Source organism: Cydia pomonella, chromosome 1, assembly GCF_033807575.1.
Source record: "Cydia pomonella isolate Wapato2018A chromosome 1, ilCydPomo1, whole genome shotgun sequence".
NCBI classification, from domain to species: domain Eukaryota; kingdom Metazoa; phylum Arthropoda; class Insecta; order Lepidoptera; family Tortricidae; genus Cydia; species Cydia pomonella.
Window position 1 is genome coordinate 24,563,417 of NC_084703.1, and position 25,775 is coordinate 24,589,191.

General features: G+C 37.0%; 2 protein-coding genes and 1 long non-coding RNA gene across 3 annotated transcripts in view; 1 reads left to right on the forward strand and 2 right to left on the reverse strand.

The window, feature by feature from the left end:
- LOC133518554 (uncharacterized) overlaps positions 1-25,775 on the forward strand; it is a 298,712-nt gene that overhangs the window by 249,714 nt on the left and 23,223 nt on the right. The window lies entirely within an intron of this gene.
- Positions 8,692-25,775, reverse strand: part of LOC133518482 (zinc finger protein 37 homolog) — a 55,602-nt gene continuing 38,518 nt past the window's right edge. The window contains exon 7 of the mRNA XM_061852196.1: positions 8,692-9,706. Within this exon, the coding sequence (XP_061708180.1) occupies positions 9,322-9,706 (385 nt within the window). The 3' untranslated portion in view covers positions 8,692-9,321. The remainder of the gene's footprint in view (positions 9,707-25,775) is intronic.
- Positions 23,099-24,111, reverse strand: LOC133529229 (uncharacterized). The gene is made up of 2 exons (XM_061866911.1): positions 24,059-24,111; positions 23,099-23,747 (listed from the first exon to the last, which is right to left on the reverse strand). Exons 1-2 carry the CDS (start codon positions 24,109-24,111, stop codon positions 23,099-23,101), a joined length of 702 nt encoding a protein of 233 aa, XP_061722895.1.

Genomic DNA, 25,775 nt, shown 5'->3' on the forward strand with positions numbered 1-25,775 from the left:
TCTTTACCTATAGCACCTTGTCCCGGAAAAATGGCCGTCGGGCCAATATAGCAAGTATGCAGACATTAAAAGTACATACTAACACTATATTATCCCATACACTTTAGTAATGAGAAAATAAATAAGGTCTGGCGGCTCTGGGATCTTGCTTTATCCGGTAATAAGTTAACACAATAAATGTAAAATGCAATAAATATTTAACAAAAACGTGTTATAAATCGCCTGGGCGTCTATTGGGTTTTTGTTTATTATTTCATTCATATTCTACGAGTTTTATATATTTAACTTGTATATCCACCTATAATGAGCGCATCATAGCAATAATAACCGGCCAAGAGCATGTCGGGCCACGCTTAGTGTAGGGTTCCGTAGTTACTCTTCCGTCACAATAAGCGAAACTGGAGCTTAAAGTATAGTAAATTGTTAACCAAGGGATGAAATTTGCGATAACTCAAAAACAGCTAAACTGATCATGTCCGCTATAGTTTTCATTTAATGTCTTTCTTAAGCTCTACTTCCACGATTTTTTTCATATTTTTTGGACCTATGGTTCAAAAGTTAGAAGGGGGGGGGGGACACTTTTTTTCTTTCGGAGCGATTATCTCCGAATATATTCACTTTATCAAAAAATGTTTCTTGAAAACCCCTATTAGTTTTGATAGATCTTTCCAACGATACCCCACACTCTAGGGTTGAAGCGAAATAAATATTCACCCCCACTTTACGTGTAGGGGAGGTACCCTAAAAAAATTTAATTTTTAGATTTCATTGTACGACTTTGTCGGCTTTATTGATTTATATATCCATGCCAAATTTCAGCTTTCTAGCACTAACGAACACGGAGCAAAGCCTCGGACAGACAGACAGACGGACATGGCGGAACTATAAGGGTTCCTAGTTGACTACGGAACCCTAAAAATGAATGCAGGAACAATACTGCTGTCCGTTCTACTGTCGAGCAAGTCGGCAGGGTACTTAATTCCATTCATGTAAATAATAGTCCGGAAAAATAGTAGCATGTAACCTACAAGATTATTAAAACAATGGGTTTGATGAATCTTTATTGCAAACATAATAATTGTGCTTGCACAAAACATATAAAGGTCAAATACGATCTCCGAATAAAAGATTTCCTTTGTCATAATTAATCTTATTCCTAAAATGTAAGAGATCGAGGTCGGTCGGGTCCCGGGACGCCTATGGGAGCCCTTTTCAAGACCATTCTGTCGCCAGATGTGCGGACTTGCGGTTTTCCGTTTGATTCTCGACTCTAATAAAATATCCCGATAAACGCGGGTTTAATGTATAACATCTCCGCGTAATGAGTTACCTGGTGAGAGCTTTCTATTTTACCTCTAAATAAAATGTTCACGTGGATTGAGCCCCCATATTGTGCATATGTTGTATACAATGAATCATGTCTCGAGTTTCATTGTATATTATGTACCATTATGTGTTATGTAGAATTGTAGACCAAGTTGACATAAATTGCAATAGGTCAATGTTTACGCCTTGTAAACATAGCAGTTTTTCGTTATACAACGCTTCACGTCGACTACGCACATTATCGGAATTATTTATGAGCTTAAATAATAGTTTGCGGACCTCACTCGGTAAGCCATTATTAATATTATTTAAAATGAAACCCTTATAAACCGCGAACAATTTGAATGATTAACATAAATTGACAACAGAGTTTTATCTTTTTTTTTAATCATAGACAATTGGTGATACAACATGGAAGTATCTGTCAACAATATTTGGCTAGCCAGACTCTAATAGGGATGATGTTATGCCAAATGAAGTAGATTATTCTATTAACTTATGTTTGATTTAGATATTATCTATATTGTGATAAATTCTTTACTACAGATTTGTATTTTCCTTTCATCTTTCATGGGATGCAGCTATAAAAAAACTACCTATTTATTTCAAATTAATAATCAAATTTGGTATTGTCATTTTACGTTGTAGTATTTGTCATACTTTAGGTACATTCCGATTCCCACAAGATGCTATTCGCAGCGAACAAGTAAAAAAGCTGTCCAATTAGAGAGACATGAAACTGATTGAATGCCTGGCAAGAGATCTAGAATATGCTTTATTGATTTCAAAGATGAAGATTTCAACTTGTCAAAAAAGGGTTCATACAGCTTAATAAAACCGCTGTTCGTTCAATGGTTTAATGCGGCCGCTCGGTGACAACCAATCCGTGAGATAACCATACCCGCTCTTCTATATGTAGTATATGTAGATATTTTTTCTGGCACTCTTTCAATGAATAAAATGTGGATCATTTGAATCCACCCTCTACTGTCATATATATCTTACGTTGTTCATTCTCACTTGCAGTTTCCCAGAAATTATACCTCGGTCTTGCATTTAAACAACGCACGCAGAGGTCACAATTTCCAACAAAAATACTTCCGTTGGAACTGAAAGTGGGGATGAGCTAGCCTTTTCAAATATTTTTGATCCGATTCGTGTATCCATGTACATTTTGAAGGCTGTACCTGAAGTACCTGAACGTGACTACGCTCGGCCATACAGATTGATAATGAAATGTATCTAGCCATAAACTACTATAGTACTACTACTTATTATAGCGGAATATGTTAACACAACAATGAATATTTATTTATGTTGGGTTAGTCTCTCATTTCAGGACAACATTTTAACTAGTTATCTTTTAATCTGCACAAAATTATTATAGGTGGATTATTTGACTGGTTCTTCAAACAATTATGGCATAAAGTATCCACGTCATATTCTAATCAAAATATGAACCGCGAACTCTCAGCCGCCAGTACGTACAGCAAGAAGGTTATAAGCGTATTAATGTTGCTGACTGGTAGTTATTGACATTATATGCATTTCATCTACACTAAGTTGTGTACATTAGTCTAATAGAGATGAGATGACTATTATTTCGATTATCAGTTTTGATTACAGGCTCTGTAAACGTATCGTCTTATTTAAATGTAGGCGTAATTGTGTATGTGTGCTAATTGTTCCGAGAATTTGAACGGTAATGTTTTCAAACGCGGATTCCATGTTTTCCGTTCACTGATATAAAATGATTAAATTACGATTTATGTTCTTGAAATAGATTGATTAATTTTCAACATCAAAAATTCACCGCACATAGTCTCCGCACAGACTCAGCTAAAGATTAATCCATTGTACTAAACTAAGAAACAACAATTATTTCAAGGTACGAAATATTTTAATCTACAGTAGCGGAAAAAAAGCGGCCAAGTGCGAGTCGGACCCGTCCATGAAGGGTTCCGTACCATTTATGACGTATTAAAAAAAACTACTTACTAGATCTGGTTCAAACCAATTTTCGGTGGAAGTTTGCATGGTAATGTATATCATATATTTTTTTTAGATTTTTCATTCCGTTATTTTAGAAGTTACAGGGGGGGGGGGGGCACACTTTTTTTCACTTTGGAAGTGTCTCTCGCGCAAACTATTCAGTTTAGAAAAAAATGATATTAAAAACCTCAATATCATTTTTAAAGACCTATCCATAAATACCGTATATACGTATGGGTTTGATGAAAAAAGATTTTTTGAGTTTCAGTTCTAAGTATGGGGAACCCCCAAAATTTATTGTTTTTTTTCTATTTTCATAGAATATACGGTTCATAGAATACATCTACTTACCAAGTTTGAACAGTATAGCTCTTAGTTTCGAAAAAAAGTGGCTGTGACATAATCGGACAGACAGACGGACATGACGAATCTATAAGGGTTCCGTTTTTTGCCATTTGGCTACGGAACCCTAAAAATCTATCATATTGTGATTTTTCTGTAAAATATTTCAAATTAGATGAAACCAAGAACTGAATTTGTTGATAACTAATAAAAAAAGGTTATACTGATTTATTCTCAACCAATTATACGCTAACAAGCCGGTACATATTTCGAAATTCAATTTGAATTCATTTTTTTGGAACTTACCGTCCGTCACTAGTAGTATTTAAGTCGATAAAAAACGGAATATCGTGCTAATTCATAATCATATTTGTAAGAAATATCAGTTCCATCATGGGGAGACCTCGTGGAAATACAAACTTCACAGTAGCAATACAAGAAGCAATTATAAATGGCTATAGAAATGGCTTCACACAATCCACGCTGACTAAGCAATTTCAAGTTCATCAGTCTACTATATAGAAGGTTTTGAAACGGGAAAAAGCTCACGGAGGTGTCAAAAGGCTCAACAGACCTGGTCCCCCACGCTGCACATCAAGTTTGGTAGACCGCAACATTTTGCGGAAAATATCGTGTGGAAATTCAGTTTCTGTGTCCGTACGTACTGTAAGAAATCGCCTGATGGATGGTGGACTACGTGCTCGTCGTCCTGCAAAGAAACCACTGATTTCCAAGAAAAATCGAGCAGTTAGAAAAAAATATGCGAAAGAACATCTTTCTTGGACTGCGGAAATGTGGGAAAAGGTAATCTGGGGCGATGAATCCAAGTTTTTACTGTTCGGAACAGATGGAATTACCTACGTACCACGTCCCGAGAATGCTCCCTATTGTTAATTTTTACATATGGTATTGTTGGTATGCTCATAATGTGTCACTCGCGTTTTGCATGCTGGCAACTCTCTATTCCCTTTCAAGATGCTGAACTGTGAGCATCGATATTTTTCTCTCAATGTACATTCAAATTATTCCAGTTAAGTAATTGTAGTCATCCGTTGTTTGATAGTTGTAATAAATCTGTGCTTTATTCACGGCTTATCAATATACTCAGTGAAGATAATATTTCGTTGTTTTTCTTAAGCTGCACGCCAACACGATTCACCCACTGCCAAGCCCTATACAGGCTTTTCTTTTAATACCTATGACCCCAAGTATCAGCTCCCTACAGTCAAACACGGCGGCGGCTCCCTTATGGTGTGGGGCTGTTTCAGTGCAAGTGGAGTTGGTCCTTTACATCGAATAAACGGCATTATGACGAAGGAAGTTAATGAAGGAATATTACAAGATATGTTTCTTTTCAGAGCACGCCAAAATTTCGGCAGAGCGTTTATGTTTCAGCAAGATAATGACCCGAAACATTCGTCTAATCTTGTTAAACAATGGTTCAAAAAACGTAGAGTGAGGGTTTTGGAATGGCCCAGCCAAAGTCCGGACTTGAATCCTATAGAAAATCTATGGAAGGAGCTAGGTTGTCGTGTGAGTGCAAGAAATGTCAACGAAAGATTTGAACAATTAAAGGAAGAGTGGGAACGCATTCCAAGTTCTTTCCTCGCGATGTTGATTGCATCACTGCCCCGAAGATGCCAAGCTGTTCTTGATGCAAAGGCTTTCAGTACCAAGTACTAATCTAATATTTTGATTTTCAGTGCAGACTTTTTTTTGTTTTCTTTATTAATAAACCACTTTTACCTATATTTCGAGTATTAGTTATTTTATGCACTTTTTAATAAACTCGTACAAAACGAGTTTCTTATATGGTGTCATACAAATGTAGTATATGATTTTACTCTCCATCTAAAGGACTTTCATGATAATCGTTTACGCAGCCTTAGTCGTTCTCATAAAAAAATACTTAAAAAAACACAAATATGATAGATTCTTTTCCGCTACTGCATAAATAAAATAAGCGTACTATTGCCAAATTCAAATACATAAATTTAATCTTACCACCCCCTTAAGTCCCACAGACGCTATATCGCGTCCAAAATTACAATCAAAATTCATCATAGATGTAAAATCTAACATTGTTTTAGCTGGCAATATAGAACTCTGGTAGCTATTAGCGAGGTAAGTAATTGGGAGATAGGTTATAGTATTGTTTAAAACGTGACTGTTTTGTTTTAGAGGGTGAACGTGAGAAAATATCCTTGGCCGTCATATAATTTCCTTGGAAAGGCTCAAAATCAAAAGGCACGGATCCGCTGCATAATTCCGTCAACAAGACCGCTGCATTGAGCTGTAGAGCAGAAAGTGTCCAACAATCGGATAGATGTAATAACAACTTTAGCTGTCATACCTAGTTGGTGACTTAAGTTCTGTTACTCGATTTTCAACCTCTTTATTTCCGTTAAAACAAATGCTACCGAAAAAATAAAAAATGACATAATGAGGTGGATTTGTGAGCTATAATTATATGCCACACATAACGCTTATCTCGTCGTATCTATAATGAATTAGGGTCTAAAAGAGTATCGTATCGCAGTAATTGCGTTGCACAAATGTGGGCACCCGCCAAACATGATTTTAAAGTTGCTTGAAAACCTAAAAATCAACAAACAATTTGTTTATCGCACAATTAATAGATACAATAGTACTCAGAGCTTCGATGACCGCAAGAGGTCTGGAAGACCACGCACCGTTCGGACCCCAGCTCTAATAAAGGTAGTGAAGGCGAGAATCGCAAGAAACCCCGTCCGGAAGCAAAAGTTGTTGGCAATACAGATGTCTGTGAAGAGAAGCTCCCTAAAAAAGTTATCAATGAAGACCTTGGACTACACGCTTACCGCAGACAAAAAGGTCATTTGCTTAATGGACGATTAGACTATGAGGCTAGAAAGTCGCGTGCTATTGAAGCGGTACGCACAAAATGGCCACCGAAAAATACTATTTACAGGTGATTTTTTTTTTTACCTTTGAAAAATGTTGTAACCGCCAGTATGACAGAGTGTATGCAAAAAACAGTCAAGAGGCGATTGCGGCTGTTCTGAGAGTGCAACAAGGCCATCATCCCTCTTATGTGATGATTTGGCTGGGTGTGTCATGCTCAGGGCTAACACAGGTTCATTTCTGTGAAAAAGGTGTGAAAACTGGGGCCAAAGTTTACCAGGAAACAATTCTCGAACCAATAGTGAAGCCCTTTAGCCACACTCTATTTTAAAATCAGCCATGAATCTTTCAACAGGACTCAGCTCCTGCACATAAAAACAACAAAACTGCAAAAACAACTCAAGCCTGGTTTCGAAGGAACAAAATTGACTTTATGCCCACGAAGACTGGCCGTTCTCCAGCCCGGACCTTAACCCCTTGGATTATGCCATATGGCAGGTTATTGAGGAGAAAGCCTGTGCTAAACCCCACACAAATCTTGACTCCCTCAAGCGGGCCATAGTTAAGACAGTGACGGAATTAGACATGACAATCGTGCGTGCCGCTATTGATGACTGGCCTCGTCGTGTGAGGGCCTGTGTCAAGGCCAGAGGAGGCCATTTTGAGGGATATTTTCATATGTAATTCCTGATTTTGTGTACTCCCATTTTAATATATAGTTTATTCAACTTTCGTTCGTATATTTTGATCTGTAGATAAAGATTATTGCAGGAACAGAATTTAGTAACCAACTAGGTATATCCATGTATTTTTTGTTTTTTGGCCTGATATATGTGATATGATTACAGTTTACATTAATTGTAATTGTGGAGTAAAACCAAATGTGCCAAAGATCATGGTTTTAGGTATATAAAAAGCTATATTAAAAGTAATAAATAGTATATACCTATATAACATTGTTTTATCATGAAGATTTTAACGACTTCTATATATTGTTATCGAGGTAATCTGGAAATTAAAACATGCGCTAATAAATAGGCGACCTAAACATAAATAACGCTTTAAAAAATCAAAAGATAGTAAGAATACCTAATCACACGCACAGGGTAGGTTAATTATTTGGTAGCTACAACAATAATGAACCGAAATTACCCACCTGTGGTCTCATAAAATTCATATAGGTATCTGGTATGTAGATTTTATATGCAAGTGTCACAGTTAGGTCAACAAGCCCCGTCCGATATACATATATTTGTATAGAAAATGACTTTTTTTTCTGCCTATTGTATGTTTTTCGAACGAATCAAGCTCTTTTGATCCTAATATATAGGAATAAAAATATTTATAACTCGATAATAGCTGTTTTGTTACCTTTTATATGGAAATAACTTTAAAATATAGAAATCAGTATCTCTTCGAACAAAAGATGCCTGTGATTTTAATTACTTAATATGTAACATCATTTTGGGGTCGGCGATGTCTTAGATTAATCATTTTTTTGTTTAGGTTCTAAGTTTGGGATAATTTTCAACTACATCGAAGATGTAGACGTAGATTAAATAATGTTTGGGATAAAAATAACCCTGATCTAAAAAAATAACCCCGGGACACCAACTACATATCTCTATACCAAATCTTAACTAAATTGGTTCAGCGCTATAAAAGACATTAGAATCATTAAGCTAACAATAAAATGATTGTTTGGATCTACGCTAAAATCTTACAAATTGATCTTATCGACGATAGTTTCCTCTAAAAGACGCGACTTACAATTTGCCATTCGACAGTTTTAGATTCCATTTGTTCCAAAATACTTACTCTTAATTAAAGCTTGCTTTCATTCAACTGTTAACTATTTCTGTTGATTCAGAGATCCTTAGTTACGGTATATAGTTCAAGATGTATTTCAATATTTAGCAACTGAAACCTTGTTGATTCGGAGAACCTTAAATACCTACGTTCGAAGTGCATCTCAATATTTTGAAACTTATTGACTACCGACAGGTACTAATCACAAGTATCAGTTTAGGTATTTTTTTTAATGATATAAAGGTGATCAAGACCGTGACCCTATTCCGTCATTTATATCGAAAAGCTAGATAGTGATTATTATTCAAAATTAGTCTGACAACAAAAAAGGTTCGCTGCTAGTTTTTCCGGACCACCGGCCCTAATCGTATAATTTCAGAGATAAAAATAAATATAGCTGATTGAACTGCGTTAATCATATAGTGCCAATTTAGTAACAGTATAAAAATATAGTTTTAATTAACATATATTCCAGTTAACTAGAATAATTTATAACTAAACGTAGAAGACATTTAATATCAGTATTAACTATTTACAATCTACTGCAGGCTTCGCACTTTCATAGCCATCAAATTTTATCTATTATTTGTATATACATTATTTCCTAAAATTACATATTTTCTAGGCAACATGTGCAGTAAGAAACTAATCGGTACACAAACTAGTCTATACGCCATATGCATGTTAGGTTCAAGCACCCACATAAAATAATAATATGGGTGTAAAACACTTGTAATACGTTTCTTAGTCACAGTGGAATCAATTCATGGTCCTGAATTACTACTAAATCAACAAGTTGCATGAACACCAATTATTTAACGACCGATAAATTTAGGATCTTTTAATGTTTGTCGTTAATGTGGTTTTAGTAAAAGTATTGTTATTTCTTCACATGAGAAGGAGTGAACTGCCTGGCTCTAGTGTAGCGGGCAGAGTGACTAAATCTGCCCGCTCACAAAGAAGTAACAATCAATGTTGATATTCCGGTCTCAATCCAAATTCCTGGACATACGCATTAGTCCACGCACTGCTTGAAGTTGGTATTTTTTCCGTTGTATCTGGGCTCGGTTCCTCTTTAGTGGTAGTTTCGTTAGACGAATGAGTTGGCGATCGTCTCGCTTGCGCTTGAGCCTTAAGCATTTTACTCATGGTGTTGCGTGGGGTGGGTGGCGGACGCTCTAGCGTTCGTCCGTGGACGACAGATACGTGTCTCTCAAGCATGTAGCGGCGCTCGAATCGCTCCTGGCAGAAGTTACAGCGGAACAGTCGGCGCCGCGGTGGTGGCGTTGCGGGTGTCGCTGGTGCTTGCGCACCTTCACCCGAGTGCGATTTGCTGTGAGCTACCAAATTATACCTGCAACAAATAATTACTGATGTAAGAAAATTATTCATAAATATTTTCCCATCTCTCGTTTGAAAATTTTACATAATGTAAGAGTCAATCGCTTTTACCGCTCTACATATTCATACTTTCCAAATGCTTTATTTCATTAACAGTTAGCAACATCATTTCAGTATAAAATATATTTGTTTAAGGTAATTCAAATTAATTATTTGTTAAAATGTTATGAATACAATATTGCTTACTTCTTAAACACCTATTACACATACCATAAGTTTCTGAAATTGCTCACTTAATTTCTTTTCATATGTTTTATAAAATTCAAACGATTTACTCGTACCTACTCACATTTAACTTTCCTCATAGTTGACATGGAAAGTAAAGTGTTAAGCTCGGGCAAAAGAACCTATTTCAAGTTCGAACTATTGGCGTTCTAACTACCGTCGGTCTACTATATTTTTAAAATACTAACTATTATTATTTGGGTCCTTGGTTTTTTTCGGTATTCCAGGGAATACCGGTGTAATGAAATGCACGGGCCGAAGCCAAGTGCATTTCATAATAAAATTAATTACTACATAAATTCTGACCGTTTTCGGCTCGGTTGTACGAGTAGCTTGGCCCTAGTGGCGATTTCGGCCATTTTGGATTTCGGCATTTAAGCTCAGATTAAGATGAAAATCGATATCTGAGAATCCGAGAGGACATTTATAATAAATCTGAGGTCAAATTTGGAGAAACCGCACGCCATTTTTGATTTCGGCATTTAAGCTCAGATTAAAATGAAAATGGATATCTGAGGATCCGAGAGTACCTTTAATGTGAATCTGAGGTCAAATTTGCAGAAGACGCACGCCATTTTGGATTTCGGCATTTAAGCTCAGATTAAAATAAAATCGATATCTGAGGATCCGAGAGGACCTTTATTGTGAATTTGAGGACAAATTTGGAGAAAACTCTCGCCATTTTGAATATTATCAAGATAATAACGAAATATTGTTCACGCGAAACGGAACGGTCAACATGATTACTGTACCCCTAGTGTAAATATTATCGACAGCGAAACGTAACGTACGCGTTTGCGTTAAGTGTCATTTTGTATGAGATTTTTGACGTTCCAAAACGTCCCGCTTGGCGCGCTGTTCAAAAACCCATACAAAATGAGACAACGCAAACGCGTACGTCACATTTCAAAATCGAATTTATTTACACTAGGGGTACTGGACGAGTAGTGCTACGTCACGGACCAAGTGTCAAAATAACTCCACATCAGCGTATATCTGTCAATACCTACTCATATCTCTACAACGGAACTTTGCGTGTCATACACCTCTACGAATATATTCAAATATAAACGGTTTTATTACAAAAATGCCAAATAAAATTCAAAGATGCGAATTTTTTTTTAATGAATGCAATCAAATACTGTCAGCTTAAAAGAGACGAAGGATTACATAGCATTCCAATAAACAATGTTTTAAAGTTGGTTGTTGACATGACCAGTATTGACATTTTATAGTGCGGTTGTATTGAACTGGTTAGTTGTTTGGTTTTAACTTTATTATTTCATTTAAGGTTTATGGTTTATGTAGATCGACGATAAAAAATATTTCTAAAAATAATGAGACGGCCTTGTCTTTGCCCCTGTACAAAACAAATTACAAAGCCCCACACAAAAAGAGAATTCAATCGATCGATGTGCCATAAAGCATAAAATTCATGAATTTTATGCCGTTCGAAAACAAGTAGTAAGTATCAAAACTCTGCTCACTCCTTTGAAAAAAGAAATTGGATTTACAGGCAGTAGAGAGTACTTACGAAAACTGACGCACAGTATGGGATTCAAATATAAAAAATGCAGAAACCAACGGTCAATATTGATGGAGCATTCCGATATTGTGGTTTGGCGTGAAAGTTATTTGGATCAAATACAAGAAGTAAGGGAAAAAATATGCCTATAGTTTATTTGGACGAGACCTACATTCATACTTCTCTGAACTACGCCAAATGTTGGCAGAGCGAAAATGTACCTGGAGTATCGAAAGCCGTTTCAACAGGGAAACGACATATTATTGTTCATGCGGGTGGACCATCCGGATTTGTTCCTAATGAACTTCTGGTATATAATGATTAAAAAAAAGCAGATTACCATGATTCGATGTATAAAATTAATTTTAAGAAATGGGTTACGCAGAAATTAATTCCCAATCTAAGTGAACCCACATGTATAGTTATGGATAATGCCCGATAGCATTCCTTTCGCATTAATAAACCACCAACATCTGGCGACAGAAAGAATGTCATTGCAGAGTGGTTGCGTTCGAATAAAATTTTATTTCCACAAAAAGCATCCAAAGCTAGATTGGTGGAGATTTTGAGACGTCACTAACCTGAACCAATATATGAAATAAACACGATCCTCTCCACATACGGATACAAATTGATAAGATTACCGCCATATCACTGTGATTTAATTGAAACCCTATTGAGATGATTTGGAGCATTGTAAAAGCTAAAACGGCAACTAAAAATGCGTCTATCGATAATAAGGCTTTTCTAAAGCTTGTTGAAGATAGTTTTCAGGTATAAAACTTATTTTTATGTTTAGAATTTAGTTAAGTTATGTACATTATTTTGAATTCAGTCTATATAATACATGGAAATCAGACCAAAAAAGAGGTGTTGCCTTACATCAAATAAGGTAGTTCTGTTTTTATATATATTGGTAGTGATGAAATAGTAATGACAAATCCAAGTTTTCGACCTCGAAAGCCCTTCGGATCATTGTGTGTACTCGTAATATGTGTAAAATTTCATCTCTTTTAGGGACGAAAAAGGGATGAAGATAGCTTGCTACACATTCGTTTTAGGCATTTTTCTACATAGGCATTTTGCTTTTTAGAAGACCTGGGGCCCGTTTCTCAAAAGTTTGTAACTTGTAATACAAGTGGAAGTCCCTTTCTAACAAAAGCTGTCAAAAAGTGACATCAGCTTATATTACAAGTTACAAGATTTTGAGAAACGGGCCCCTGCTCATGACCCGATTAAACAGATTATGGCAATAAATATACATATACAATATACAACGCGTTACCCAAGGCACTGAAAATCTTAGACACCCCAAATGATTTTTATTATTGCTGATTAATCTAGAGCATTAATTCTTTAATTAGTTCATTATTTCCAGAGGTATTCGTTAGTTTAGTTAAATATAACCACACTGTTACCTCTTAACGTAAATAAACTTCACTGAACGCGTGACAAATGACGGGGTGACAAAGCTAATACCTACAATCGGCAATGCAATTCGAGAACCGATTAGTCGGCCGATTGGCTAGTCAGCAAAATCCGTAGTCGGCCCATCTCTAGTGCCTTCCTGTGTTTTTACTACGTTATGATTCACTTCATAAAGAAGGTAAGTACACCTACTTATCGTTCTATATCTCACCAGATATAGAACCTTCTTTAACATATTACTGGCCACTTGAGATAATATAAAACAACGACTGACATTTCTGATTATTGTTCTTGTTTGTGAAAACATGAACGCGTCAACAATTTATTACGCTAAAAGTTCAAGAAATAGAAGGCTTTTACTATGGAATGGTTACCAATTTACTAAAAACCGAACCAATAAAGATCAGTCTATTCATTGGCGGTGTGTGGAAAGGGGAAATTGTAATGGATCTATTACATTGTGCAGTACTGGAAATGTGATAAGGAAGGCGAACCATACATGTAAACAAAATTTTGTTAAAAAGGAAATAATTTTGGCAATCTAACTTTGTTAACAACGTGTAAAATCAGAGTTTGGACCAGTACAAAAAATATACGAGGAATGTTTTCGGCCGCTGATCGAGAAGGAATCTAACCTTTTAGAAAAAATTCCCAGTTTCATATCTGTGAAAACGCGGCTTTACAGACTTCAATTGAGGTATCATAATTTACTCACTACTAGATTTCTGAGTATTAACCTTTTGGCCGCCGGACCCTGTCCGCCAAGACGCTCACTCACACGCCAGAGCAAATTTTAAGTAAACAAGTAATAAAAAGTTTAGGGATTACAAATAGTGATATCGATATTTATAATTAATGGTGGAATTCTTCTCAATTTGGCTTATTTATTTCCAAACTTTGATTTCTCTCAAAAATACTAAACTAAACAGATTTACTATACAAGCAAATGTTGAAAATAAAGGACTTTATCATGAAAAACAACCGCTAAACATTATCGATTCATGAAGTAATATCCCCGCACTAGTCTGTACGAGTAGTCTTTTATACATGCCAACGGCGCGCATGGCTCGTCTTTAGTTCAGACTGACAAATACTGTTTACGCGCAAGCTAAGTAATAATAGCGTCTGGGTCAACGGCATAAGCGCTTGTCGGTACGTTAACTTTATAAACGTAAGATTAGAGACGCGCATCGTGTGTCGATAAATTTACATACTTACCGGAGCGTTTTCGGAGAAAAATAACAGGTGGATTGAATTATTTCAAAGAATAAATAAGGAAGGAAAAGGGTGGGGATCGGAAATGTTCGGGATTTCAGGACTAATAGCCGACTTGTTTTTTTACTACAAATTATCTTACCAGTGTTCTGTATTACACCCATGATAAATTTTGGCCAATTTTCATATATACACAATTACACATATATAATACATACACCACGCTGGTTTTGGTTTCCATTAAATTCAACAGGACGTTAGGTTCATTAACAGAAGCTAACTGGTAGATCGCTTTTTCAGGCTTTCCTCATGGACCAACTTCGTATGCACAACTAGTTGTGCCATTAAAAATATGTATTCCTAATGGCACAACTACGCACAAGTGGCACAACTAAGGCACAACTAAGGCTTTCCTCATGGACCAACTTCTAAGCACAACCCTCTCTAACCATTCCTTACAACACAACTACAATCAAAAGAGGAAATAGATAGCTTTCACATTAATATCCTCTTTAGATATTGACAGTGATAACGGCCACTTTTCCCACTTATCTTTGTATATAATATGATTAATAATCATAAACGTCACGATCATGAATAACATTTCTTTTGTTCGAAGAAAGTGATTGTACTTACGAGCTTAATATTCTTTTTTGTGCAAAGTAAATCCAGACTACAAGCATGTCTTCATCAGAAGACGATGCAATTCTGTACGTCGATAATAAAGGCGGGAAGGTAGCCTTGTTCCGCGACTATCAGTACCATTTAGTTCGAAAGTACAAAAGTGGTGCATCTATACTGCGATGTTCTAAATATCGTAAGGTAAAGAAAGCGGGAGCTACAATTTGTTAAAGAAGAGTGAGATATGATCGAGTTCCTATTTTTACAACTCTTCCGCTATCTAGCTCCACTGCTGGGAATATTTATAGAAGTTATATGCGTATATGCCATATGCCACGACCACAGAGGAATATTTCCGTTGCAATACATATTCACGAAAAAAATGTCCCCGAATGGTTTTGACTTTGCGACGAGAGGCCGCGTTGTCAAGCCAGGTAGTTGTGTAATTGGGAACTAAATAAAATCCTTGATAAACCAGTTGTGTCTATGGGAAGGATTTCGAAAAAATATTCCTTATGGCACAACCAGTTGTGCATACGAAGTTGGTCTATGAGGAAAGCCTGCGCTTTTTGAGCCCCACTACACTAATATAATATATCAAAATAAACTAGTGGCTCTGGGAGCTGTAGACCTTCGCGACATGATGAGAAAATGCAAAAGTGAAAAATACTTAGTTCTTAAAATCATTATCACTGTCAAGTCACGATAGTCTTAAGCGCCATATACGCTATTTGCACTTAAGCCCTTTAGGGCAATATCAGCATTTTACATAATTTCCAAAAACTGGATCGACAAAAAAAAATGGTTCATCCTAGAATCTGGTTACAAATGTTCACGAGAATCGGTTGAAAATTGCGACCTGTAGAGGAGAACATCCGGACATACAAAAAGCAAATAGAGTTAAAATGTAGACCTCCGCTGTCGCTGCGGTCAATAATTTATTCGGCAAATAAACCGAAATGGTCGATTTACTTGTCTGACTCATTTACTGAAGAAGCTGCCTAAACTTTATCTATAACTATGCTTCTCTTTCTCGACATATACCTAGATATGTTACTACGAGTAGTTACCAACAATGACAATAATTGGCGATTAAATGTTTGAACGATTAAATAAAACCAGATTCGTGAAATCATATTTATTTAAAAAAATTGCACATCCATTGAACTTTCCCATCCCTAGCTGTCTTTCATACATGCCTACGGCGACAGTGACACCGAAAAACGTAGAAATTATAAGCATATTTTTTAAATCCTATATTATGAAACAATGGGTTCATATAGCTGCTTAAAAAGTAAATGTATGAAAAAACAAAGGGTCAACAAGTTGACATGAGTACAAAAGAGTTTCCAATTTCTATTATTTTACCATTTAGTAAGCGGTTGAAACTTTGTCTGACGAAACGCGAGTGAATCGTACTGTCGTTGTCTTGTATACCGGACAACGGCGGCCAAAGGGTTAAAGACGTGAAAATTCCAGAAGCATTGAAAAAAAATCTTATCTATGAAAGTGATCGAATGCTTATGTTTATAAGCGAAATAGTCAAGGGATGTTTTGCAAAATCCAATGAAATCTACGTCGATGGAACTTTTGCTTGCGTACCGCGACCATACTACCAGCTATACAGTTTCCATGTAGACGTAGGAGGTGACCCTAATTCTACAAATATAATACCGACAATATAATATTGTCTACTGAAAAATAAAGAACAAGACACATATGAGGAACTTTTAATCAATATAAAAAAGACTGTTTCCAGCTTGGACTAAAAATACTGCGGACGGAGTATCGGTAAAACACAACTAGAATTCCATCATCCATCAATTTCCTAGTATTTACGCGTGACACACAGACATTGACAGTTATGTCTATGCCCTCATCCACCAATTTGCCGTGAGTCGGATCGACATGTCATTTGAGTAAATTGGTGGAAGAAAAATAAAAAATATGCCGACATGCGTGGTCAAGTGTTATAAGAATTATACAGATCAGACGAAAAAGAGATGAGATAACTTTTCATAGGTCAGTTTATCAATTATCATGTTATCGTACGTAAAATCACGATATTTTAATTTCAATTTCTGCGGAACAGGAGTATGACCAGTATGTTGAATAGGGTAATTTCCCGAAAGTAGGGTAATTGATGCCCTTCTTATTAAATCGTTATGTACTTATAAGAGATTATTTAGGTAAATGGATAAATTATTCATTGCGTATTTCAAAATAAGTCCGTATGGTAATTTCCCGAAAATAATGAGATTAAAGACACTTTTATGACTAATATTTGATAGTAAACCGTTGTTTGTTGTGTATATTATATTTTTGTTCAAAATCAAATATCTCTAATGTCTTTTAACAATTGGATCCATCTAATGTCAAATATTATGATTTTATAAGTGCTTGCACGCGGTGCATGTAATTTGGGACCGTAGATATAGTGCGCATGTGTTAAGACTTATAAAAGCATATACCTACGTAGATATTTGTAATGTAGTCTATATTTGATAAAAAAATATTTCAGGATTATTTATACTTTTATAAATTTATAAATAATCGATATTTATAAATTTTCGATCACAATTTATCATAATTTCCGATCTGCAACATATATTAGTTTAAAACTTATGGTTTAAAGATATGCTTCAAGTATAAATAAAAAAAAACGAACTGATATCATCCCGATGCTAATTATTATTATTATGTTTGCACAAAGTAACATTACGCATTTTCAAGACCTATTAAATCAGGTACATATTTATTGTCAAACACAGAACAGTGCATTTTTTTTAAATTGAAAAATAATTATTACATCAGGGAGAATGTTTTACATGGTATCACTCGTCTACACGCACACTTTAAAAGTTAAAACCATCCGCCATTCCAGTGTCACAGTTTGTCATAAGTCAAATTACCTCTGATAATATCCTTTACTCTATGGTTTACAGATTGGGATCCACAAACATTAAAAATTGATTTTGAATCTGCCATGTTTAATGCCATCCATAAAATATATCCCCGAATGCAAAAGTTAGCGGCTACTACTTTCATTACCGCCAAGCAGTATTAAGACGCGCGAAAAAACTAAAAATGACGTCTGGCTGATAAAATAGTACATTACGATACAAGTGCGAAAAATAGGAAATTCGAAACGAGTGGCGATAAATTAAAACACGACCGAAGGGAGTGTTTTAAATCGACACGAGTTGCGAATTACCGATTCGCACATGTATCGTACAACGTTTTACAGTACATATGGCCCTTTAAATGTTCGACACAGTAACGTAATATGCTACTTCTCGCACTAGTGCTATAAAGTAGCCCCATATGTACTGTAAAATATTTATATCAACTTTGCCAATTACCACATTTACCACCTACATTATTTATTTTATACCCGAGGGTTTTTTAAGAATATATCATGAGGCCATCACCATCAGAAATGAACATGATTTTGAATATTTTAGCAAGCAATGGCTAAATAACAAATGTTTTGACACAATACACCGTGATACAGTTATATAACTAGTACGGGGAACAGAAGACGCTTACCTACTCCTATGTTTAAACAAATTAAATGATGTGTACCTTTAGCCTTTAGTGCATATATAATATATGTATACCTAAATTAGCGTTGTCCAAATGTAAGCAGTTGTTACTTTTATGGTACTAAATAAAGATTATTATTATTAATAAGTTGTTTCGATGAAAAACACAAAACCAATAATTATGTGGAAGGCTACCATCATCGATTGAACAGGCGGTTTGGTAGAAAACCAAATCTCTTACACTTCATCGAGCTCTTGGACTTCGAACTGGATATCCAAGAATTACAAAGAGGAAACATTATTAAACTAAATTTGTTACAGAAAACCCCGACGGAGAAAAACCCTGCTTAGAGAAAACCAAACAAAAACAATAATAAAAAAAAATTAAACGACAAAATTTCCATTCTAACGTGCATTAACAAGCTAAGGAAAATAAATTTCGTTGCAATATAATTAGAAAACATTTATGTTTTAGGTGCAAGAAACATTTAATAAAATTTGTACTTTACTCAATTTTGTGTTTTTTACCTACCTGCCCTACCCTACGCCTACTAGGAACTTTTGCTTGCGTACCACATAGGCGGCACGCGGCAGCCCTATGGAGCGTGACGAATAGAAACAAAATTTATTAAAATTTTATTTATTTTGAAGGTGTGACCGAATAGTACTCATTTCGCGTGACGAGTGATGCCCTAATTCAAAATGTCAACCGAGACTGGGTCGTTCTTGTACCTTCGACACATTCTGCGAAGCGGGGCACGGACTCCAGCGTTACTTAACGCAGCAGGCACCGTTAACAATTAAGTATGTAGTTCGTGTTCTATAGGTTGGAGTACGGAAACCAATATGTTCTAGCAGTTCTGGACAGTTATAATAATCCGTTTATTTAGATAGATAATCCGTTTATTTGTTTGCCACAATACACACAGGAAATACAATTAATAAAATGACAAAAAAAAAAAACAGATGATACAAAATTATACGAGAGAAATACACATTTATACAAAATAGAAGTAGAAAGAGAAAAAAAAAAAATACATTTAAATAATACTGTTCCATACATAAAGGAAATGTTGTGTGCGTCGCAGCAAAACAAAAAGGTTCTGGCTCAGTATTACGCTTCACCCTATGGGAGAGGCACTGATATTCTGCCAGGACCAGATCACGTCAACCAAGATACAGTGTAGAATATGCAATATTCAAAGTTAGTACTTACCTAAATACCTTGTTTATAAAACTAGTGACATAATTATCATTGAAAGTGAGTACTTGCAAAGTTATGATATTGAAGTGTCAGTGTGATTAGCATGCTTAATTAATACGTAGTGTCAAGTGTAATTATAAGAAGAAAATCATTTTATATATATTATGAATTACTAAAACCAAATAAAATAATAGTATTAGTGAAGACTAAATTCGGTAATCAGCAACCAGGTAACCATGAGGGACTCCCAAAGTTTGTTTCTCCAAAAGGTATTTTTTAAATGAAATTTAAAAGATTGCTTGGTTTTCATATGACGAATAGGTGGAGGAATATTGTTCCAGCACCTGGTTGCGAGATACCGAAAACAGCCTGTGAAAGCAACGGTTTTGTGGGGATGCGCTTCCAAAAGACATCGTCTGGTAGATCGAGTACCGTGTCGTTTATGGAAAGAGGAAATACGTATTTTGGAGTACAAATATCCGGGCCTTTCGTTATTCAACACGCCAAATAGAAGATTCGCAAGATGTAGATGTCTACGAGAGGACATATTTAATATGGATGCTTTGTTTAAGTAAGGCGTAATATGTCTTCTCGGCGGGATTGAACAACAAAAGCGGAAACAGGCATTTTGGACTCTTTGGATAAGACGGCGCGTTTTATCCAGCAGTCGTGGCCCATACACTATATCTCCGTAGTTCAACTTAGAGAGAACTAGTGATTCGCACAGCAACTTACGGATTTCCTCGCTTAGGAGGTTACGAATTTGGTACAAAACCTTCAAGCGATAAAAGCACGACTTCACTAATTCTCCTATATGCTTCTCAAACCTTAGCTGGCTGTCCAACACTAACCCTAGGTTTCTTGCCTCATCTACGCGTTCGATCGGTGAACCTCTTATACTAATTTTAGGCTCATTATTTAAAATCTTAGATATTTGTACTTTGGATCCCAATATCATAAACTTCGATTTATAAGGATTTAACAGTAACCCGTTATTATCTGCCCAAGTGGAGATATTTTCCAGGTCTACACTTACTTTAACAAGTGCCTCATCAAATTCACTTGGTCTGGCTGAATAGTAAAGTTGGACGTCATCTGCGTACAGGTGGTAATTGCAGTGCTTGATAATTTGTGTAATATCTGCAGCATATATAATAAACAATAAAGGGCCAAGTATAGAGCCTTGGGGCACTCCTCGAGTTAAGAATCTAGAATCAGATATCCTTATAGTACCATCGTCTCTTTCTATTTTAACAGACTGCGTGCGTCCATCTAAATAGTTTCTAAACCAAGCCAGTGACTTCGAGTCTACTCCATAAAAACGCAATTTAGAAAGAAGTAAGACAGTATTTATACAGTCAAATGCGCGAGAAAAGTCTAATAGCACCAAACAGGTACCTTTACCAGTGTCTTGTTCGGAAATAATATTATCTACTACATCCATTAAAGCGGTTACCGTCCCCATTCCTTTGCGGAACCCTGATTGCACCTGAGGTAGGATATTGTTCTCCTCGACATATTTATAAAGTTGCTCATAAACCGCCTTTTCCAAGATCTTAGATAAAAAAGGAAGTATACTTATTGGCCTAAGATCTTTGAGTTCATATGGATTATCCACCTTAGGCAATGGAGTGACCAGGGCAGACTTCCATATAGCCGGCACTACACCAGTCAATATGGACTTATTAATGATAGCTGTAATCACTGAAAGTGTGCGCGGAAGTGTAAGTAAAACCATATCCTTATTAATGGAGTCTATACCGATTGCATTGGTAGTAATAGACAGAATATATTTACCTACCTGGTGTTCGTCGACCGGTTTAAAATTAAAGATGGAATCTCCAAATCGGTTACTTTCAAAGTCCAAAATAGTAGACAGTGGGACCCTATCACACCCAGGCACATTCAAAAAATTGTCGTTGATCAGGTTTGGATCATCAAAACGATCAGGAAGACGGTCTCGGCTTTTCGAATCGGATAAAACAGTTTGTTTAAGATTTCTCCATAGTGACTTTGAGTCTTTGTATTGTGAATTTATGTGATTATTATAATAGGCTCTCTTTTCATTATAAATACTTTGTACTACAAGTTTTTTTAGGTCATTGTAGTATTGTTTACTACTCTCCGATTTGGAATTCCTATACCTTAAATGAGCCTCATTGCGTTTCTCAATCATGAGCTTGATAGTGCTAGTAATCCAGGGTAAGCTATGTTTGTCTCTAATTTTTACGGATTTTAATGGTGCATGTCTATCAAACAGAGATAGTAATAGTTGGTTGAAAATCTCAAGCATGCTCTCAACTGAATCGACATTTAATATTAATTCCCAATTTATAGACTGGAGATCCCTATCAAACTCAGCAATATTTATATCCTTAATTGGTCTGTATGTAATAGTTTTCGACATCGTTTTGGGCCGTTTAATCGGAAAGGTCGCTGTTAGCATACAGTGCCCGAGTGAACCTGTTATATTTGTAACACACACTTCGCTGACAGGAGCACTGGTACATACAAGGTCGATAAGTGTTTCATTGTTGACAGAATAATGAGTAGGTACTGTTACCACCTGCTCCATACCTAGATAACATAGAAAGCTATTAATTTTTCTGACATTACAATTAGCGGTATCAAGCATATTGATATTGAAGTCTCCCAATAAGACCACATAATCATGTTTGGAGAAGTGTGATATAGATTCAGTAAGCGCATCAAAAAACAAGTCCACATTAATCCAACTTGGTCGGTATGCTGTACCTATAATAAAACTACGGTGATTAATAGATAAACATATCCACAGTTGTTCAATATTAGCAACAGGGTGGGTAGATCTGCGCGCGCGCACCGTGGATTTAATATAAAACGCGACCCCACCGCCGCGGCCGCCGCGCATCGTAGTAGGTCGTGGAGCATTTATTAATTTATATCCAGGGACGCGCGGTGCGAGTTGTTCTTGACCCTGCCTAATCCAAGATTCGTTAATCGCGACTACATCGGCGTCAAATTTGTTCATTGCTATTAAAAAGTCATTATGTCCTGTTGCCAACGAACCCGCGTTAAAAAAACCTAACTTTAAGTATTTAGTTTTAGAGCCAATCGTCAAATAAAAAGTATGTTGTAGCTTTGTTATTAAAGACACACAAGAAAAGACAACGCGGTGGTGTAACCTCAAAACCTGTTTCAATGCTCTCCGATATATAAGTGTATATTATTTTTAAATTGTTTAAATACGTTATAGTGAAGTTATAAGTGTGTTCTGTGGAGTGTATAGTGTTATAATGTGTATCACATACTTTCACACGGTGATAAATAGCATTGTACGAATTTATAGAATGTTGTTTGTGAACTATGACAGTTGTTATTGCTGCGACGCACTCCAGTGACCAATTAATCAATAAATTGCTATGACACCGATAATAACGACTAAAAACTATTGGACTATAGAACAACAATGATAATAAAACGTAACAGATTTGCCGACACAGTGAAATTACTTTGCCATATATCCAACCAAAAAATTGCGTATAAATATGCGACCAATATAATGTTTCATCAAATAAGAAATTTAAATATCGTAAATACCTATTAGCAAACAACATGGATACCAAAAACACGCTCTAAATCCAGTTCTGATCTTATACGATGTCGTGGTGACTCCGCGCCAGGACGCTGGCGTACGTAGATCTTTCCGTCGCGGGTCCATGCATATCGCCAGCCAAGCTGCTCCTTGAGCTGCCTCGTTTTCTGAAATAGACGTCGATTGATAACGGTGAGCCGCTCGTTGATGTAAAAGCGGCTGTTAGGCCCAGGCAGGCCGGTACCCTCCGTGGTCGCCCCGCGACGTACTCGCGCCGCCTGCAGCAGCCGGTCGCGCACGGCGCGGCGCGCCAGCCGCACCACCAGCAGCCGCGGGCGGGACGACAGGCCCTGGACACCCTCGTTCAACTGCGAAGCACGACCCACGCGAGTTGCATCGATGATATCGTGCTCCGACAGCGTGACTCCAAGCTTCTGCCCTAAGGTAGTTACTATGTGTATAGTATTTTCCCCGTTCTCTTCTGGTACGCTAGAAATCTCAATGTCGTTAAGCAGCTGGTCCTGGTCTCGGGCATTCAGTTCCATTTTTAACTGAGTAACCGTTTCCAATAGCGTTGATTCGGTGTTATTAGATTCAATCACATTAGGGGCCTTTCCTTCTAAGGCTTCCACGCGGGCACACAGATCAGATAATGACCTCTACATATATTGAATAAGGCAATAGCGTCTTGGGCGATACGTTTGCTAGTCAGACTTTTTAAGTTTGTACCGTTCAAGGAGCTTGTCGTATGACAATGGGGCATGGGCCATTCTATAATGAAGAGCTCTCAGGAATCGTTTCTGGACAGCTTCGATCGCGTTTTTGTAGATTGTGTAATGAGGGTTCCAAACTTGGGATGCATATGCAAGGCATTGGGATGCATAGACAAAGTCGCATTCAAGTGTCGCATTGCCCGCTTTCCTATCTTCCGCACATGGTACGCTACCTCTCGTAGGTAAAATACTCACTCCGTCACTGCGTGACTTCGAGGTGGCCTATCTGTCGGAAGCAGAGAATGCATGGCGTTCGACCTGCCCGGACAAAAACATGCCGACCGAGAAATCCACACAGCGCTTATGGGACGAACCGCTCTGCCGCCAGGTACAAAACTGGCTCCTCGACTCGGCCTCCTCAGATTCAGAAAAAGCCCGTCTTCTAGCCTCCTCCGAACATGAATCCGGTTTTTAGCTACACGCTTTCCCTTCCAGCAATTGCGCAACTTTGCTTGATAATAATTCACTTAGACTGGCTGTCGGCCTCCGCCTGGGTGCCGAAATAGTTGTCCTGGGTGCCGAAATAGTTGTTGTGCCGGCTGCTTTAGAACCATCTGGCCTGGTGCGCGACGACGGTAAGAGACCCGATGGAATGACTCTAATCCCCTGGCAAATGGGACGGCCTCTTATCTGGGATGCAACATGTGTAGATACCTTAGCGCCGTCCTATCTAGCCGCCACGTCTGTGAGAGCTGGCGGAGCAGCGGCAGCAGCCGAAACCCTTAAGCGCCGCAAATATGCTGGTCTTACAAACAACCACATTTGCGGTGTTCGCGTTAGACACCCTGGGGCCGTGGAGTTGTGACGCCCATAAACTTTTTCAGAGCCTTAAAAAAAGGCTGATTGAGACTACAGGTGACCCTAGGGCTGGCTCATTCCTAGGCCAAAGAATAGCCATAGCTATTCAGCGTGGGAATGTGGCCAGCCTTATGGGCACCCTTCCGCAGGGGTCAGATCTAGGGGACCTAAGATAGGTGAGTTTATATATATATATATTAGTTCATAGTTAATTTTAGTAGTAGTTTATTATATGTTTTGTTTTAATCCTAATGAAAATTCCATTACAAATCATTTTTATTTATATCTTAACTTAAAATATTATGTAACCTATTTAGCTTACTTTATTGTCAAATTAACTTTTAAGTCATTGGCTACCAAAAAATAGCCCGGTGACAATGACAATCGAGTGACAAACAAGTCGACAAAACGCGTTCATGGATATAATCTTAAAAATGGGAAAACGAAGGAATAAAGTCCACGCCTTTTTTAATTTTTCAAAGGATAGAAACAAATCAACATGTTCTATCTGTCAATACGAAGTTAAGCTATGTAGGTACGAAGACATTGATTTTTTTATACCGCGTCGGTGGCAAACAAGCATACGGCCCGCCTGATGGTAAGCAGTCACCGTAGCCTATGATTATGACATCCATGATGACTTTTAAGAAATAGTGCACGGCCGCCATCTTTGATTCCAAAATGGTCAAAATTTTTGAAATCTGCACTCCCTAAAACCTATAAAACGATATCCATGATGACTTTTATGACAGATTGCACGGCCACCATCTTGAATTCAAACATGGTCATCATTTTCGAAACCTGCACACCCTAAAACCTGTAAAACGATATCCATGACGACTTTTATGACACAGTGCACGGCCGCCATCTTGGATTCCAAAGTAGAAGTCAGACACGGTAGTGTTTCAACTTTAGCGGTACCGTTCGAAAAATGTACCTATTAAACTTTATTTATTCGGGTAGCTTTTCAATTGATACCCTTAGTTTAGGTATCGGTCTTGTGCGATTTTATTCGGGTACCGTTAGCTTTGGATACCTATTCAAATGATACCCTTTGTTTAGGTGTCGGTCTTTTGCGATTTTATTCGGGTACCGTTAGCTTTGGATACCTATT